Raw genomic sequence first — 20,572 nt, 5'->3', positions numbered from 1 at the left:
TATGTACCATAATGCTTTGTGAAGGTTACATTTACAGACTAATATCAATGGCTATTATCTACCATTTCGATATGACACTGGTGTGTCTGTGGTGGGTGGGGCCTACTGCAACCCCCCCCCCCCCCCTCCCCCACCATTCTTTTCCCACAAAACTGCTTTATTTTAGTTAGTTTGGTCTTTTAAACTTTATTTTTTGTCAAATTTGTTTAATGTTTGGTCATTTTGCTTTTAAAAATGCTAGAATTTCAAACCAAACTGTTTTTTTTAACTTAATGTGAACTTTTCTTGTACCAGTTCACACGCGAAATATTTAAATTCTGGGCATTATACAAAAACAGCCCCCTTTTCTTTTTTTGGGAGGGATGATGAAGACCAAGCCCCAAGCCTACTTTTCTCTTCCTGAACATATTTGCCAACAGCATAATGCTTGAACCTTTCTTGTGAATTGGACAAAAAATGAAATACTCACACACAGATAAATTCATCTAATACAGATGTAGTACAGTATTGGCAAACAAACAAAAAATAATCAAAGAAAAAGACGGGAGGGGCACCACACACAAATTAACGAAAAGCGAATCAGGTTTTTTCTTGTTCAATGTTGAAAACTGAACAGTACCTAAGATGGGGGCTTGTTTTTAGTGGGTGATGTGTGTTTATTTCATATTTTAACATAAGACACAGCCAACACGCTTTGCAAAATCTCACATTAAGTCCTGTCATCCACTATGATGAAATGTTGGGAGGAACGGCAATTCCCTCACGCAGACCCGTAACAATTGCTGCTACACTGTAATGCTCTGATAAGTCATTCATAGTTGGCAGAATTGAGCTTTACACCACATCACAAGACCTTCTTTGTTCAACAACATTGCAAGTTCAGTGCAATAATAATAATAATAGACAGTTCTTGTATAGCGCATAACACATTATAAATAACGTCTCTATGCGCTTCCAAAGGACTTGGATATCTGCAATCTTGCGATATGCTCACTCACTGCACGAAAGGGGTGGGTAAAACAATGTAGCTATTAAATAAATATGGTGAAATTAAACAAATTTCAATAGGCACTATCAAAGTAAATGTATTTTATGCTGCTTCAAAACCATTTCATATTGATGAATATCATCTGCACAATACGTAAAGGAAATCAAATGCATAATTACAGATCAGACTCATAAAAAGTAATCAATCACCTTTGTACAGAAATCATTTCTTTATATCGGTGAATGACCAGACATAACAAATTGTCCCAAATATCATATTTCGTCCCATGCCCACTATCCGGCCCCATTACATCCCCTTTCTGCCCCCCTTAAGTTTGACAAATCCATGTGAAATTTGGTACAATGCAAATATACGCAACAGAATAGAGGGAAAATATGGACACACTGTAATGTCCAGATTATCTTCATTATCAAGATGGAAATTTAAGATTATCAAAGATTCAGTATCCAAGCTCTGGTTCCACCAAAATGGGCAGTGTGCAATGTGTGCCACTCTAATCTTGGCCCCGTCTTACAAAGAGTTGCGAATGATCCGATCAATCGCAACTATGGAAAGCCTCCAATGTCAATACTGGTAGACTACATAAAATATTTGTTTGTTTAAAAAAAAATGGATATGAATGTATATCCATAAATTCATTGATTTCTCGACAATTTGGTGTGTTCTTATTTGTTAACAGAGCATTTTGCAAATATTCTATAGAATATTATGACACTGATGGATTTCCATAGAGTTACAATTGATTGGATCAATCGTAACTCTTTGTAAGACGGGGCCCTGGTAACCCTTTATAAAGATTTATTCATTTATATGTATATTGTATAGAAGACTTTCTGAATTAATGCTAATATGATGTAATATCGATCATCTAGAAAGGAATCTACCCCATTTGATGACCCACTAGTATGAATTAGGGAATAGTTTAACATAAAATGGTACTCTATATAGCTTCATCCTCCGTTTTCTCTTAAAACAGAGGAAATAACCATTTTTATTTATCTATAATAAACATATATGATACTAGCAACAATGTATGAATTGTGATTTTCAAAAAAAAATTTACATAGGCTTTAATAGCACAGGCTAGAGTACGATATTCTAAAATTATTGCCTTGTTGGATGAGTTTAATTCACATCTATACAGCTTTTTTTCTTTAACCTAATAGTTGTACAGTAATATTTACAAGTCAGTGTAATGCAATCTGATCTCTGAAATGTACACTGAATGAGGCATGACCTTTATCAAACCTCATTTACTGCAGCAGATTTTGAGCAAGGTCTTTAAGAAGTAGTAAATTTGTTGATAGCATTACACTTAATACACAGGGAAGTAAATTTTGCAATGTACCCCCCTTTGAAAATCAAAATGCTTTGCAGATGGATGAAAGGTTTTCAGAAAATCAATGATATCAAAGACAAAAGCCATAAAGATGATTAAAAATACTTTATATAATAAACTGCACTTTGTACGTCACTTAAAGTCATAAAGAAAATTAAATCTGGTAAAAGATATCTAACAATTCCTCTTTAACATGCCATGATTTGGAAGTGTAAATAAAAAAAGTTTTCTCATTTTAGTAGTTTCAACTGATGACATAAAAAAAGTGTTGTGTTAATAATGATGAAAAAATAAAGAAACCTATCACTATATGTCTGTTTGCTACATCATGATAAACTATGATGCATTTTATACAAAAAAGTGGTTGTTATTCATTCAACCCTAATACCTCGGTCACATTTGCTCGACGGCGGGCGTATGGCGAGTCAAAAAAACAGCCATTTTAAACATTTTTGTACTCAGCTACATATAGGTGCATTGAATAAAAATGAATAAATCAGCTGTTTTCGATTCACCTTACGGCCGCCGTAGAGAAAATATGACCGAGGTATTATACATAATGCTCATAAGAAATAAATATATGGGTATTTAATCATTTAAGCATTACTGATAACTAACAGTTTTAATCATTAAAATCATGAAATAATATGACAATGTACACTGTAATACATTTTAATCCATTATAATTTACAAATCAGTGGGTCACTGAAATAACAAAGTACATTTGTACTACATATGCGTATTCATCCACATTTTGATTATTAAAATAAACAATATTTCAAAAGAAGAAACTTTAACAACAACCAAATTTGTAGTTACTGTTTGACTATTAGTGTTATCTCATTGGATAAATGAATGGGGGAGGGTATATGCTCACTAGATTTGGTTTAAAAAAACATGGGGGTGGGGGGGAGCTGAAGTATTCTATCACCAATAATATACTAGCAAGGAAGGAAAAGGGGGTCAAAACTGAAATTGTTATAATATAAAATCAGGTGCATTCGCGCAGTGGAAGACCATCTACTGCCCTCTATAGCTCAAGCAAGGACAGATGAGAACACAATATGCTCCTTCAACAATTGGGTGATAGAGAAAAAGAGAGACAGACAGGCAGAGAGGAGGGGGGGATACAGAAAGAAAAATATACATCAGAGAGAATGAATATGCAAGCAGTTTCTCTTTATATGCAGATGTTGGACATGATTGGAAATTTGCAATTTGAATTTGTTCCCTTTCAACGATCTTGCACAATAAAATAAGGTTAAGCAATCGGTAATTCGCATTGTAAACTAGTGGGATATGTTCTAGCACAGTGCTCTATGGTTTTTGTGACCTGGAGGTGTTTCACAAAGATTTAAGCATGACTATAAAGTGTTGCACTTAAATGCCGGAGCATGTACGATATGCAACGCGCTATCTTACTGATTTATACGCAGGAGTGAGCATCCTCCTGGCATGATCTGACCAATGCAGTCATGCCTTTTATAATGAACTAAACTTAGCATTTAGGTGCAACACTAAGTCATACTAAATATTTGTGAATCAACCCCCCTGGTATAGACTCGGAGAGGATGAAAGCTGTAATCCCTTGGGTTTGCACTAACAAGCATTCGTTATCATTAGGTGTCTTTATAAGAAAACTCTAAAACAATGGTAATGATGTCTCAACACCTAATGAAATTCATCCCAGGACCAGCTTGATCATAGGTTCATAGATGCTACGGTGAGGTGAAACGTTGACCTCACACCAATGCACAAATGTCAACAGTGAATGTGAAATCACATTCAGACAGACAGTACAACCAATACTTCTAATATCAACCTCAATAACTCTGCTTAAACACCCTATCATTTTAACAAGCACCTTATTGTGAGCCTAAACACATTGTCCTGTCTGTACATGTATGAATCTATATCTAAACTGACCTAAAGTCGTGTGAAGAAGAGATGCTGCTTGATACTGGGAACTTCACGTTTTACTTCTTCATAGCAAAAGCGGTGGATTTCCTTTCCAGAGCAGGTTCTCAAAATAGCTTCAAATTTGTCACTATAAATTTTGGTCATGTTTCTTTGGCACAAAGGACCTGTATGATTCATGTACATGTATGCACCCAAAATATTTAGAATAACTTGCTGACACTGGTTTTATCTCCTAACTTTACTGTTCTATTGTAGTGGCCCTAATAAATGCCTTGTACACAAGTATAGTGGCAGATCAAGGGGGGGGGGGGGGGGGGTGCGGCGGCGCAGGGTATGTGCACCCCATCTATATATGGAGAATCACCTATTGAATATACTAAGTAACATAGTTAAATCTGAGAAATTTTCATCTGCGCCCCATCCTCTTTCTGCTCTTTGCACCCCCTATTCTTCAAAGGCCTGGGTCTACCACTGAGTAACTCTGAATAATCCTGGAGTTTTGGCGCACATACACTTATTCTTTATTAATGTGCACAATAAACACTTCATATGTATCAAATAATCTTTCGATGTAGTTGAGTAATACATGTAGTTGACTTTCGCATTTTCAATGTAATGTTTCACTTGGATTAATGAAGAAAAAAAAACGAGGTGAAAAAGCAGAATATTTTTTACATATTAGCTTTAACCCATAAAAGTACACAAAATCTTTTAAGTCTAGATTAATCGTTTTTATCCTCAAATTGGCAATAATTGTTTAATGCTTTATAATATCTTTTTAAAAATGATATTACGAGCCAAAACGATGCAAGTTTCAAAGAAGTTGGTGATTTTTATTCTGAAATAGGGATTTTAGACATTTTTCTATTGAATTACCACTCAAGAAGAATAATGATGAGCTGAGATTAAAGAACTTTAAAATTAACTCTGCAATCCATGGCACAACAAACTGCACCTGAAATTTTACTAAATACACAGTATCATGACTTTTATTCCACGTGCATTTTTTTGCAATTGGAACGACCGAATGCCCTAAACACAATGGCCTGTATTCAGAATTCCAGTGAAACTTAGGTCATTGTCAAACTTGGTTCTAACTTTATCGGAAGCCATATTTTTCATGTTGAACCGGTTGATTACCCATGCTTTTATAATAGTGAAGAAAACTTATTCAGTTATTATTCCTAGACAGTAACAAATGTTTTGAGTGTCTAATGACAAGATCACATGACTGTGCACTGTCAAGAAAATGTGTCATAATTGGTTATGCAAAGTTAAAACACAACTTTAGACCAAGAGCAAATGAACCCGACTTAAAGGTATTGTTTAACTTTGTGAGCAGCCAATTTAAAAAATTCTCAAACCAAGATGAAACATGTGTACAAGTGCATGTATTAGAACTAATAAACCCTGAAAACAACCATTACTGAGAATGAAAAGCTAAAACTACAAGGCAAACCCCGATTTTGTAAATAGGCGTCTTATAGACACCTAAATAGTACACATAAGTGTATGGGATTAAATTAAGATGGTGTTTCCGGTCACTTTTTATTTCAATTTTTGAAGCACTAAATAATCATTTTCGAAGGCAATTTTTTCTGGGCTTCATTTTTGGAACATATCACAGACACAGGTGACAAGTGTGACCTTCTAGCTCAGATTTTTTCAAAGTCAAACCAATGTTAAACAATCACTTTAAGAATACAGACCTATACATCCATGGGTTTATTCAATCACTGTTTTCTTCAACAGAAATTCACTGATATACAAGCCAGGCCAATCATTACCTTGAAAATTAAAATACAAATGACGTACTCTGTAGGTTAAATAGAAGCTTAAAATCTACGCAACTGCCAGCTATCAGTGTTCCGGTTTTCGTTTAATGAATTTGTCTAGTCGTTTCTGTAAATGCGTATTCGATGTCTCGACTTCTTCTACTTTCTCCCGTAATATCCGGAGCTGAAAAACAAGAAGAAAACAAATGAAAATGATTTAGTTTAAGAAGTGAAAAATATGTCGTCACTGTGCACTGATACGATTTCAAAATACACGTGCTATCCCAAATCCAACAAAGGCACAGTCATGGATTTAAATGTTGCAATGGTAGTGAACATTCTTCTTCATAGATGTAAAACGAGTTACGATCATCAAGTGGTAGTAAGTTATACATCACTTCCTCTTTGAGATGAGATATTTATAAACTGAAAATACATTTGTGTGGTCTTTGTGGTGCCTGTTCAAAAATCTTGATTCACACATACACTGATGTACATGTAGTAACTTAGTCAAATGGACACAGAAATAAGAAAGAAGAAAGCAACTCAACCAATGGATTTTTTCTATTAAGTCTAGTATACATCTTCATACGGAAATTATCATTCTCATCCAAATCATTCATTTCCCAAAGATAAAATAACATTATAGAAGGTATACTGGAGAAGCAGCCAACACATGCAAAGTTTTCTGTACTTCCTATTAGCCACCGGGAGCATACACATATCTATAACAGGCAAGACAGTAATCTACAGTTACCTCTCACTACACAAGGTAGGTAAATTGCTTCAACCATTATATTGATTTTACAAGAATTTCAACTGCAACTACATGGCATGTAACTTTGCCCAAGTCGAATCTTTTAGGACAACAGAAATCTGTTTAACATAAGAGATATCGGACTTGGAAGAGGAATAAAGTGTTGCATAATCTGGGCCCTGTCTTACAAAGATTTACGATTGATCCGATCAACCACAACTATGGAAAGCCAGCAACGTCAACATCTAAAACATAAGTTGGTTCAAAATATTTTATAGATATGATATATGTGCATACATTCATGATTCATCATACTCTTGGAAATTCAGGGTGATTATCTTTGTTTACTCAGGAAATTATGAAAATTTCCTGTTGAAAAAAAGTTATGGTATGGATGGATTTCCATACAGTTGAGATTGACTGGATCTATTGTAACTCTTTGTATAATGGGGCCCTGATGAGCAAAATATGTCCACTTGGGCGGATACATTTATTTTACTTACAAAAGGTCAGTTTATGCAAATTTACCTGTATTGAAAATGACTTGCTTATGAATATAATACATCATACATGTAAGTGGAAGTTCAATTAACTTCTATATATGCTATCTGTTTAGCCATATTTTCAGTCATTTCTGCACAAATGTTACCTGCATTTGAAACTGAATAAATATAGTCCTTTTTTGTCAACAGAAATTATGTGATCTGTTATGTTTGTAATCATGGAAATTAATCAAACATACATATAAATATAACGACTATTGAACATTAGGCTTCAATTGTCATCTCACAAACTCTAGGAAAGAGCATGGACTAATCATTACATTTCCATATGAATTGTTGGCTATTTAACTGAGACCAAAACAAGAGTTCTCTACACCTCATCCCGAAATAAGCAAATTAAGCAAGGAACAAAATAGATAGGGGGAAATACCCAAATAAAAATAAGCCCTTCACCATACCAAAGTAATACCCACAGCTGATGAGTGTGTACTATATCAAAATAGCTTATGTTACCTTAAGTGGTTAGAAAACTTTGCATGTGTCAGAATCGCCTTCCATTGGCTTTTCCTCCACTTTCTCCTCCTTTTTTAAAACCACAATTTTTTTTAAAAATAAAAAAAATAATGAAAATGGAATGAACAAAGTGAGTTAGTCCACTACAAGTCCCAAGTTTTCCCATTTTTTCAAAAAGAAAATGTAATGAAATATGAGATAATTCTGATAATCTATTTGAAATGACGATACTTTTACATTTCTTCTGATGGATAAAGTTGCCAAATACATTAAAGACATTGGCATAAAAACCAAGGCTTTTATAAAAAGTTAATTACAAACTACTGAAAGTAGTCATTACATTTCATCATCTCACAAATCTGGCTCATAATTACTGCATGTGCTATAATCGATCAATTTTATGGGGGCCACCAAGGACCCCGCCCCCTCCCCATTTCTCATACATGTAGGTTTAACTGAATATAGAGCACAAAACAGTCTTATTCTAATGTTTTATAACATCGGTTATGCCTAGAGAAAGACTTACTATGCAAAAAAAAGAGGCATTGGTCGTTTTCAGACATATTCAAATTGAAAATAACAGATCTACATGTAAGGGTGTTTTTTTTCTTGGGCATTAATAAAAGAACAATTAAGAAACTCTTCAAATTGAATTAAGGAAAAGTAAAAGTGAGGAAAAAACACACAAAATAATGACAATTAAGATTTTTAAAAAAAATTTTCCTCAAGGAGATACAAGAAAAGGAAATGTTACCTGACATTTCTAAGGTCACATTATAAAGATATATAAACAAATACAGTTGAACCTGCCTACCAAGCCAACCAAAGGGAAGAAAGACAACTTTATGGACAGGGTCTTGTAGCAGTACACGTACAAGTTTCAACGAGGAAACCACTCAATGGAAACCTAACTAGTGTTTTTTTACAGACAGGTGACCCTTCTATACAGGTGGTCACTATAGCGGGTTTGACTGTAGTATGGCAAATGTAAGAAAGAAGGGTGTTGCTGATTACGGGAAATCTAACGGGAAAGCAACATGGGTGTTCAATTACCTCTCTTGACATTTTCCTCTTTTCTAGTTTGAGTTCCTCTTCATTCTTTTCTGCTACTTCTGATGCTGTTTTATACCTTCTGACCTGACCTTCTAGTCTCACAACCTAGGATGAAACAAAGAGCAAGAGAATAATTACATGTTGGTCAGAGAGATAGCGATGAAGATGATGGGGGCGATGATGATGACCACAGCAATAATAATGACGCCGACAATATTTAGTATGTTTTGGTGATGGTGATGACACAGACTACAACAATGATCATGGTGGTAGTAATGATATGATGGTGGTGGTAGTAATGATATGATGGTGGTGGTGACGATGATGATGATGGTGGTGGTGGTTGTGGTGGTGGTGGTGGTGGTGGTGGTGATGATGATGATGATGATGATGATGATGATGATGATGATGATGATGATGATGATGATGATGATGATAATGATATGATACTGCTGCTGCTGATGATGATGAGATGGAGATGCTTTATATCAGACTTCAATTTGGGGGGGTTTGCACCACCTTCAATACTGATCTTGATTGAAAATTTGTTCCTGTAATACTGAAATAAAAGTATACAAACAATGTACTCACCTGTCCACCTAGATTTGTGATATCCTGTTCTGCCTTTTGTAACTTGAACTTGTATTCACCAACTTGTTTTGTTGCTTCTCCTAGAAGAAACAGAGAATTACATTAATAATTTAGACATTTCAAAAGGTGACATTGCATACAAAATTTAAAGACCCATTTGTCATCAATCAACATCCTCATATTATATGACCACCATTATCATCATAAACCTTATCATCATGATCATATTATCATCACAATTATTACCTTTATAACTATTGCCCTCAAATCGTCTTCTTCATCATCATTATCATCTTCTTTTTTTTCATCATCACATTCATATTCATCATCATTACCATCATAATCATCTTCTTCTTCGTCATACTCAATCTTCATCATCATTATCACCATTATCCCAATAACAAAATCATCACCATTATCATAAACCACATCACCAAAATCATCATCATTATAATCTTCATCTCCACCACCACCATCATCACAATCATACTCAAATTCATCATCAACAATTATTCCTTGTCATGAAAAAATATTTCATTTTTCATTATTAAATCTGCAATACACTACAGCAGTTTATACTAGGGATCATGCAAAAAAGAAAATGTATGAGCTTACTTTGTAAATCATGTGCATCTAAATCTGGTCCATTTATTGTGATGGGATTCGCTCTTCTCCTTTCCGCGTTCTCTGCCCTTTCTTTTGATTCCTCTAACTCAATCTTAAGTTTTCTGATCTGTGAGACAAAGAAAAACACTTTCATCATAAAGTTTCTTCAGGAAAGTATCACATAAATTATAATAAAACTTTAAAATTTGCAGTTACCAAAAAGTATATAAGAGGTGCTTTGATTACTTATTTTGAATTTTGGTTTGGAGTTGTTCCAGAGCGTGGGGGCAATTACAGAATAGGCACGATTACCAACTTGGGTCTTTGTACGAGGGCTGTAATGTCATTTATAAGAAAGAGGAACAGATTGATGTGGCAGTTTCAAATGTTGATGATCTCCTGCTGACGCATCTCTGACAACTTCATTTATGCGCATTCCTATATCCTCTGAGGGAGGGCGCTATATTATGATGTCACATGCATAAGCTCAACAACTGGATCATGTTCTTAGGGGCCAGGGGCGGTATTCTGAGGTCATTTTATCTTTATAATATTTTATTTTATCTCTTAAAATGAAATTGGTATTCTGAGATGACATTTTATCTCTCAGATAAAATCTAAAATTTTATTTTGCGTACAAATTTTATCTTGCGTATCGATGATACGCAACAGAGCGGTGGCAGCGTAGACATACCCATCACGTATCTGAACATCGCAACGCGGATGATGTGCTTGCGCCCAATTTACTTTGAAGAAAAAATAAAATCAACTTAAAAGAAATCTCTGAAAGACGCGTAAGCGTATTATGCAAGCGTATGTGAAGTCAATAAATTGACGCAATCTCACTTCTTTGCCACACCTCCTAGCGGAATGGATTTCCATTGGTTGAGTGATATCAGAGGTATCAGAGAGTTATAAAAGCGCATTTCTAAATGGATATTGATTAAAAAATAGGTGTGTCTTACAGAGATAAAATGAAGATAAAATTGTTCTCAGAATACCAATTCGGAGAGATTTTAAGGGTATTTTATCTCACTGATTTTAACGGAGATAAAATATTTTATTTTATCTGAGATAAAATGGATCTCAGAATACCACCCCTGGTCAGGGTCAGAGGATATTTCATTTTATCACAAGAAAGGGTCATCAGTCATTTGGTAATTTATTACTAAATCACGAACATTTATATGACCCCCCCCCGGTCACTTGCAAGGTAAATTGCCAATTCGTCCATTCACCACATGGTCTACCTTCATTTAGTCTAATGCCATTCCATCCATCAGCATTTCGTCTAACAACCATTTGGTCCAATAACCATTTGGTCCAATCATCACTTTGTCTATTACCATTTCATATAATAACCAGTTGGTCTAATACCCATTTTGTATTCATTTATGTTGCACAATTAACACTTCAGTTTAATTAGACCAAACAGTATATGGACTAAATGGCTATTGGACCAACTGGTTATTAGACGGAATGGCATTAAACTAAATGAAAGTGGACCATGTGGTGAGTAGACGAACTGATGATAGACCTAATGGTAGTAGACGAGTTGGCAGTTGGACGAATTGGCATTAGACGAATTGGAAATAAATCACTTGTAATAGGGCAAATGCTCCATCCTATAGGTAGATTCTAGCCTTGCATTAGAATAGTGATAAAGCACTTTGATTGAAATCAAATCCTTTGTCCGAACCTGCTCAAGAAGTTCTTTTCTCTCCTCGACAAATCTCTTTAGCCTGACATCGAGGGGGCCGTCACCGACGACTTCTAAGAGTTCCGCCGCCTCGGGCGATACCACTACGATGGTTCCGACCTTTGGCTGTACAGGTTTGGAAGAGTCCCCGTCTGCTTGCTCTCCTCCGACGAGTAATAAACCATGTTCCTGTGGGAGAGGAAAACAAACCAACAGAAAAAATTAACAAAGAACAGAGAAGAAGCAGGAATGGTAATAATCTGGGTATCAAACTATTAAAGGCTGCGCTCCAGGTTCTTATCATCAAACACTCGGCAAGATGAAGAGGGGTCCTGGAGATAAGTTTCCAAATGTATGTCCTTTGAATAGGTCCCACTTTCTTTCACTTGAAGCATACAGCATACTATTAAATGGATTATCAAACCAGCCGTACATACAGTCATGTGCAACAGACGAGCAGCTTCATGAAACCGCACCCTGGCTTATCATAATAAAGAGGACGCTTACCGAAATGAGTTGATCCCGTTGTTCTACCATTTCCCTCAGAATGTCTACCTCTCTCTTCAATCCGACATTCTCACGCTTCTTCGATTCTAAGTCCTGAAAGAAAAATGCAGCATTCGTTGGTGAGACATCAACAAAATAACAAAAATCAATCACACAAAATGAAGAAAAAATGTATGAATAATGTTAAATTTCGAAATAACAAATTAGTGCTTGAATCAGTCAGATAAGTATGTTAGCATCAAAATTTTTAAATAAATATTACAATAATAAATACTACGATAATATAGAGCATCATTAATCAATTATTGTAGACACGGTTTACACTATATCATATGGTAAAAAAAATTCCATTCTGTGATCTGAACTGCCATGTAAACCTTCCAAGATCAATTAATTAATTGAGGTTGCTACATTTATACTAATTTTTTTATTGACTATCGTCAAAATACAAATCAATGAATGTTGAAGTCTAGTGTCAGTTTGCAATTTTTTTAAAAATTGAAAAGATTAATACCCCTTTCATAAACCCCATTAAAATGAATTAGGCGGCTAATAGCAGCATAATTTGGTCGTAAAATTGGAGGAGGACAACAGTTATCCGCATTACTCTGATGCTGCTATTATCTGCATAATAGCAGCATCGGGACAAGATTTTGAGTTTATGAACGCATTTCCAAATAATGCGGATAATTGCCATGGTGCGGTCACAAGTCACCCTTTTCCAACACAACCGCATCGGAGGGGGCGTGTCCAGTTGTCATGGCGATTATCCGCCTTTTTCAGGACGGGCGCTCGTAAAAATAATGCGGCTTATTTTCGGAGTTTATGAACGCAATTTTTATTGAATTATACGCATTACTCTTAGGCGGCTAATTGGAGGATAGGTTTATGAAAAGGGTATGAGTCTTTTTTCCTTTTTCACTATTAAAGGTTGGTCAGGTTACAGCACAGCCTTACTCTATGTTTATCCCTGGCTTCTCTGCTAAGCTCCATCATATGTTCCTCTTGATCTGCCAGGACATCCTTGAGGCAGTCGACTTCGTAGACCAGTGTGGACTTCTCATTGTCCAGCTGAGCATTGGTCATCATCGATTTCTTGTACTTCTCTTCAAGGTCAGCCACCGCATCCTGTATGAAACAATGGTGCCAAGGTTCAAGGTCATTACAAGCAGTGTCAAGGTTAAAGGTCATTCAAAGCAAAAAATATGGGGCGTGTGGGGAATACTAGGTGATAACATTAGCAGTGAAGGTAGTTGTACCAAAGACTATGATGATGATGATGATGATGATGATGATGATGATGATGATGATGATGATGATGATGATGATGGTGATGATGATGGTGATGATGATGATGATTGTGATGACTATGGTGATGATGAAGATGATAATATAATAACGAAGGGGAAGATTATGATTACGATAATTTATGCTAATGATGATGATAATGTTGATTAAAATAATAACTTTGATGTGTAATAATAATGATGATGATGACGATGATGACTACAATATGATGAAATGATTGTAATCTTGATTATGATGATGATCATGATAGTGATTTTGATTGTTATGATAATACTATATTGATAACATGTTCTCTCAGCTGTATCTAAATCTAGTTAATATAATCAATTGCAGTGGTAAATGGTAATGAAGTAAAAGATTTCTGGCAAAAAATAATAGAAAGGATATTGGACATTCTAATTTTTAATCAATTTTTATTACCATAAACAACACAATTTCATTTTTTTTATGAAATAGCCATTTTCATATTTTATTGTGATAAAACCCATTAAAAAATTCAGGCAAATCTTCAATTTCAAAACTTGAATTAGAAAAAAAACACCACTCATGACGTCCATCAAAATCTTGCAAACTCAGACAAAATAAATTCTTATGTACAGGCTTTTAACTAAATTTCCTTTCAAACTCAAATTGAACTATGAAAAATACCGGGTAGTATTAAATTATCAAATATGTTTCCATGATTCCAAAAGTGTGAAATGTTATTATGGACATGTGATGCAAAAGATGTCTTTCTCATAATATATAGGAAGATATATATGTTTATGAATGAGTTGTTCCTCTTTCCCAATTGTCACTTACATGTACATCCAGGAAGAACTCTGGATAAATGTACATTATAAGAAAGTGAAAACGATGGGGGAAAACCCAAGACTACGGATGGTATCCAATTACAATTTTACATATATGGATAAAATATGAACATATCTTCTATAATGCCGTCTGAAAAACCATACCAATTATATTTAATGTTTTTACAGAGCCATGTCTACATGTACATGTACATTGTTTAATATGCTCAAGGCACTTTAATGCATAAACTAAGGCTTAACCATCAAGTACAAAGAAAACTACACTTTAAAAAAAAATGAGTAATAATAAAAGTTTAGCTTACTCTCAATAGTATGGGATTATATCATTACAGGCAAAACTAAAAGTCAGTTTCTAGAGCCCATTATCATAAAACAGCCTAATAGTAGGAGACGACTCCCTTTTGTTTTCCAAGCTTATTTTTTTCAAGAGCAAAAATCCATTACATGTATGTAGACCTCACATATTATTATTGACTGTAGTATGTGCACACCTAGAAAAGAAAATATACAGAGGAATGGGATCATAGTTTTTCTGTGTGCATGATTTAAAAATAGATGGCGCTTCAATTCTCTTTTGTGAATTGGAAATCTGAATAAAAAGAAAATACAATAAATTTTAAATTGAGACAAATCTGAAAAATTGATAGTTTTTAAGAAATTGATGCGCAATAAAAGGGGTTACTACGAGCTAAATTTGTTATCATAACAGTAATTTGTTCATTAAGTCAGGCATGACAATGAACAATAAAACAAAACAAATGCAACTAAATGGTACATGAAATTAAACATGCTGATTGATTTGTAATAATTAATTGATCTACGTATGTACATGTACATGATGTTATCAGATGTAATCTTTTTTTAAATACAGAAAATATATTTTTCCTCTTTATTTTCATTTTCAGGCAAATACGATACCATAATTCTCTGTTGAAAATGTATATTTTGTGTACATGTCTGTATATCCAAGTAAACAATTGCGTAAGATATTCAAACACAAATTACTTGAAATACTGCTGTGTAGTCATAAGGTTGCCCTGAATTTCTCCATATCCGCATTGTATCTAAGAACAAGCGGTAAGTACCAGCAAAAATCTTCATATTTATGCCATAAAGTGACAAAAGAAACTGGAGATGGATTGATTTCCAATCTCTCATACAGGGAAATGGTGCTTCCACTGCATCGAAAATTATAAAAAATATTCCAAATTTTTGGTAAAAATTCAGACATTTCTTTGCATGTGTGTGATGAGACCAGATTCTGATGAAATTGCCTTTATACAATGGAAATGCAAAACACTTGTAGAACTTTGAAATGTTAATTAAATCATCCTGTACATACATCGTACATTTTTTGTATATGCATTATCAAATTCAGCAAATGTGCAAAAGCTAGAATCACAGTATTAAAGAGAAAGTTTCCGAAAGTTTCCATAAACTTGGCCATAACAAATAATGACTCAAAGAATAGCTTTCCAAATTGGATAAACCTTGATGTAAGATTTATTCTTTATTTTCAACATGTTTATATTCAACTCAATAACAAATACAGTGAAGTTAAAACTATATCTAAAGTAAAATGGGTTAGTTGCCAGGCATAATGCACAAAGTGGTTAACATGTTGAACGTGCGCTAAAACTATTCTCAACTATGAGCACTACAGTCGTTGTGATGCAATTTTGAAGAAAAACAAAACCCAAGAAGAGAAGCAATCTTATTGGAAAGAGTAAAACAAGGGGAACAATTTAAAACAAGTTTCATCAAAATCGGTTCATGAAATGCAAGTTTTCAGATTTTCCCCTTTATTTTACATATTTCACATTAATATTATCTTCTCCTGACCTTGACATATGTGGTGTGAATTACATTTTCCAATGACATGTGTTATGCTCAGAATGAGATAAAGCAATTTTAAAGATAATAGGGAAAATCTGAAAAATTGTGAACAAAACAAATAGAGAGTTGTCCACAAAATAAGCCATTTTGAAGCATGTTTGCCAATTTGAGGATCCCAATAGAAACTACAAGACTTTTTTTAAAGTCCATAACTTTCTTATTTCACAACTGATTTTGATGAAACTTGTTTTAAATTGTTCCTCTTATTTTACCCTTTCCAATATTAAGATTGCTTCTCTTCTTGGGCTTTGGTTTCCTTTAAATGAAGTTATTCTAATAATCGAACCAAGCCTTAACTACATGTACAGATTTATTTTAGTCTAATAACTTTTAGAGTACAATTTTAAATTATGGTGCTAATATATATACTTTAATGGGCAAATAGCTCGAGATATATTTGCATGTCTACTGTGGTTTACATATCAATTTGAAAGGTCAATTTGAAAAGTAAAAACGTTATATATAGTTTTAATGGAGAAAACACAGAGAAATGCAGATTGAGTGCATATTCATACACTGTATTAAAATATACATGTAGTGCAGTATGCCTAGGGTGGTGCTCAAAAGTGAGTGAACCGAACTAGAAAATGAACAATAAATTATCCTGATGCTTCTTGTTTAACCCTAAAAAGACTGGGGGGCTGATTCAGCCCCCCCCTCGACATTTTTCGCGATAAATCCGCTGCGCAAATTTTTTTGACCGCGTCGCTCGCTGACTTTTTACTTTCAAGTTTTGCGCAACTTTTGAGACCAAAATTGTGACCCCCGGGTACGCGGTTCCAAAATAACGCAACATTTCGTAAGTGCATGCAGACCCAAAATTACTCAAAAACGTGAATTTGTGTACAAATCCAATGCAAATAGTGTTTTTAGCCAAAATTCATAAATGTATCATTATTTTTCCTTTTACTGCTCAAAATCAATTAATTTTATCTTGTTTATGGTCAAAATAAAGTCCCCGACAATTTCCATTGAAAAAACAATAAAAAACAAAAAGTCGAAAAACAAAGAAATACATAAGAAATTTCGAAAACAATAGAATACATATAAAAATGAATTTGATTTTAAAATTTTTTTAAAATCAATTTGATCAGATGCCTATCTAGAGTATGTGAAACAAAAATTAGCATTTCAGGGGCATTATTTTATTAATTAGAGCAAACTTATGATTTTACGCATAAATCAGCATAGTTAATGAGACATGAGATTTTTTGCCAAATTTGATGTTATAGTTTTGTAGATAATAATGCCATGGGTAACGCGTGTGCCAATTTTCGTCGCAATCGCGCGATCAACAGTCGAGATCATAAGGGGGGGCTGAATCAGCCCCCCCCCCCGCTGTCTTTTCAGGCGTCGAAATAGCCCAATCTATTTAGGGTTAAATGCATTATCAATATCAGCATACACGCGAAAGCTAGAATCACAGTAACAGCAAGTTTCCATAAACTTGGCCAACAAATAATGGCTCCAAGAATAGAGCTATGGATTAACCTTCATGTAAGAATATTCTTTTTTTTTTGTTCTGCCATGTTTTAGATTGTGAAATCAGGGATAGAAATTCATGTATTACATTTAATAAAATTTGTTTCTCTGGGTTTGCTGAACATTGTATTGTTGTTGTCTACATTCAACACTCTCAGCATGAAGGAATGCATTTTTTTGGCGGGGTTCACTATCTTTTGAGCACAACTATGTACTGAAAACTGAAAGGGGTTAGTCAACTAAATACCGGTGCTCTAATAGTCCTGGATCCCATTAAAGAAGTAATTATAAATTATGATAACTTTGCCATCCAATGTCACTACCAGAATACTGAATATATGGTACAAATCCCACATTATGCAAATGATTAAGATTTTCAGTTTTTACAAGGAATAGATTTTGCACCCCTTCCCTTCTTTTGCTTTGGTTACAACTATGATCTCAATATAAAATCTCATACTTTTGTAGGCTCTTCTATGAATTAAAATAATAATAATTACCAGTATATCTTTTAACTTTCAGTTTCAACATTTGTATTACTATGAGATCTGTATCAATCACATTTTAACCTAACCATACAGACAAGCCTTTTTTTAATTCAAAATTTGTTATCTATCCAATCCTGCACTATACTACACTATTAAAAAGGAATATATGTAAATTGTGTCTGCTATTGACTTTTTAAATATATCTGTATGTAATGGATAAGGTTAACTATCTATTCTAAAAATAATATGACCCTGCAAACTTCTCCCAAAGAGGATTAAAGAAATAAACTCCCATGATGCACCTGTATAACAGTTCAAAGTTCAAGCAAAAAAGGTCTCTAAAACCTACCATGTCCAAGATTTAAAAGCATCTAAAAGAGCATAACATGTTTCCTTAATTGCCATGGTAACAAACCTTGAGTAATTCTTGCTCATCTAAGTCCAATCCTCCCGTTTGGGATTCAGACTGGACCTCATCCCCGTTTGGTGACCCCTGGAGGTCAAAGGGTCAAAGGGTCACACAAGGTCAAATTACAACATTCATACGATACAGGTACATGTATGTACAGAGTGCTATATACATGTAGATACATATATTGAAGGGTAGGGAGATGAAAGTTATGATTATGAAATACATGTACATATTGATTGACCCAAAGGTGGCAGAGGTCAAAGTTGATATGCAAATTAGATTGGACTTCCTGGTCACAGGGGTCATATGCAAATGATTTTTTTTTCCTTTTAATGACGCTGTTAGAAAAAGGGTGAAATTGAGTGAGCCAGAATAGAAGCAGTGTAAACCAACCTTCAGAGGCTCCAATTCACGGGGGTCAATGCCACCCCTATGGGGTGCTACATGTACCTGAACCTCCTCAGAGTTTGTTGACCCCTGTGTTATGTGTGTCAAAGGTCATGGGGTAAAGGGTAAACAATAACAAAAATAAAGACAGTTTAATATCATAAACAGAGAGGAATGGTGATGACATGACATACTCTATCTGAAACAAAATACATTTATTAAAAGATCATTAGCAACAATATTAATTATCAAACATCTTCACAGAGTTATAAACAGACATTTATGATGTGTTAAAACAAACATGTGAATAAAAAAAAGATCTGTAGTTTTTTTATCCAAAATAACAATCATGACATTCTAAAGAATCTATGGCTTGATGGGATTTGTGTGTATTGTAATATGAATTGGCAAACAGGTCCGAACAGAATATAATTTTCCAAATTATGCACATTTTAGTCCAGTATGAATGCACCCCCACTTCATTTTAACAATGTTCAATTCCTGATTTGAGATCTGCAGCAATCTTGTCTGAAGTAACTTTTTTATTTTGTTATTTGCTGCTTAAAGTCCATTACCAGACCCTTGTGACATACCATAGAAACTATACAGATAGTCACTACAAACTAGTCCTTTATCTAGACCCTACACATGTACATAATCTCTCTTTCCTATCTACAAATGTAGTCATATTCCCAACATGGAACTATTACATAGCGTTATGTTCCCAGGCTCTAAAGTACAAGTGTAAAGAAAAAAATCATTGATTAATAAAAAAAGTACTTTTTATCAAGACAAACTTAGCAAAGTCACAAAAGATATCTCCTATTCCCCATAGTTTCATCATGTGTGTTTCTTGACTATTCATATAAAGGGTCAGCACAGAACAGGTCTGAGAGAAAGGCTACCCTTGGATGATGAGCAAATGTCATAAAATGTCAAAATGTGTTGACATGTGTCACAAGGTGCTTTCATACCCCCTCAATTACAAGAAAAATTTAATCACATGTATTCATGCAGGCCTCAAAATATCGAGATAAAATTATGGTTTATGGGGTATTATGACTTTTCTTTCACACTGAGTAAATGCTTGTTTTCTGGTCTGGGTAGATTTCGAAATAAAAAATACCGGAGGGGGGGAGAAAAGAAGCTGTTGAAATTACATAGTTTATGCGCAAATTTATGCTCGAATTTGAGCAGGAATAGTTACCATCTCGTGGCAAACGATTTATTTTCATTGGTGTTGATTTAGCACTCAGTAAAGTCGTTTGTAACTAATGCTACATTCACATTTCCCCTACAGCAGCAATCCAGAGAATAAAAAAAAGCCGTTTTATTCATCTTTATTCAAACTACCTATATAACTAGTACAAAAATTGTTAAAACGGCCGTTTTCAACACGCCGTCGAGGCGCTGTAGAGCAAATGTGACTGAGCAGCTTTATTGTGAAACAGTCATAGCTCCATGGTTTATGGGTATGAAAGCTGCCCGGTCATGAAGCCACACCATTTCAACTGC

The 20,572-nt window shown here is 34.4% G+C and overlaps 1 protein-coding gene across 6 annotated transcripts in view; it reads right to left on the bottom strand.

Moving 5' to 3' along the window:
* Positions 1–5,892: 5,892 nt before the first annotated feature.
* LOC121425937 (leucine-rich repeat flightless-interacting protein 2-like) overlaps positions 5,893–20,572 on the bottom strand; it is a 45,082-nt gene continuing 30,402 nt past the window's right edge. For 4 of the 6 annotated variants that reach the window (XM_041622054.1, XM_041622050.1, XM_041622056.1 and 1 more), the window contains 8 exons: positions 19,064–19,147; positions 13,230–13,400; positions 12,273–12,365; positions 11,766–11,954; positions 10,076–10,193; positions 9,461–9,540; positions 8,870–8,974; positions 5,893–6,227 (listed from right to left, as the gene is read on the bottom strand). In XM_041622054.1, coding sequence (XP_041477988.1) covers positions 6,129–6,227; positions 8,870–8,974; positions 9,461–9,540; positions 10,076–10,193; positions 11,766–11,954; positions 12,273–12,365; positions 13,230–13,400; positions 19,064–19,147 — 939 coding nt within the window. In that variant the 3' untranslated portion in view covers positions 5,893–6,128. Of the gene's footprint in view, positions 6,228–8,869; positions 8,975–9,460; positions 9,541–10,075; positions 10,194–11,765; positions 11,955–12,272; positions 12,366–13,229; positions 13,401–18,673; positions 18,752–19,063; positions 19,148–20,572 lie in introns of all 6 variants that reach the window. The other 2 variants (XM_041622051.1, XM_041622055.1) reach the window with 2 other exon arrangements.

Source organism: Lytechinus variegatus, chromosome 13 (assembly GCF_018143015.1).
Source record: "Lytechinus variegatus isolate NC3 chromosome 13, Lvar_3.0, whole genome shotgun sequence".
NCBI lineage: Eukaryota > Metazoa > Echinodermata > Echinoidea > Temnopleuroida > Toxopneustidae > Lytechinus > Lytechinus variegatus.
Note: the sequence above shows the minus strand (reverse complement) of the source record. Positions and strands in the feature narration are given on the sequence as shown.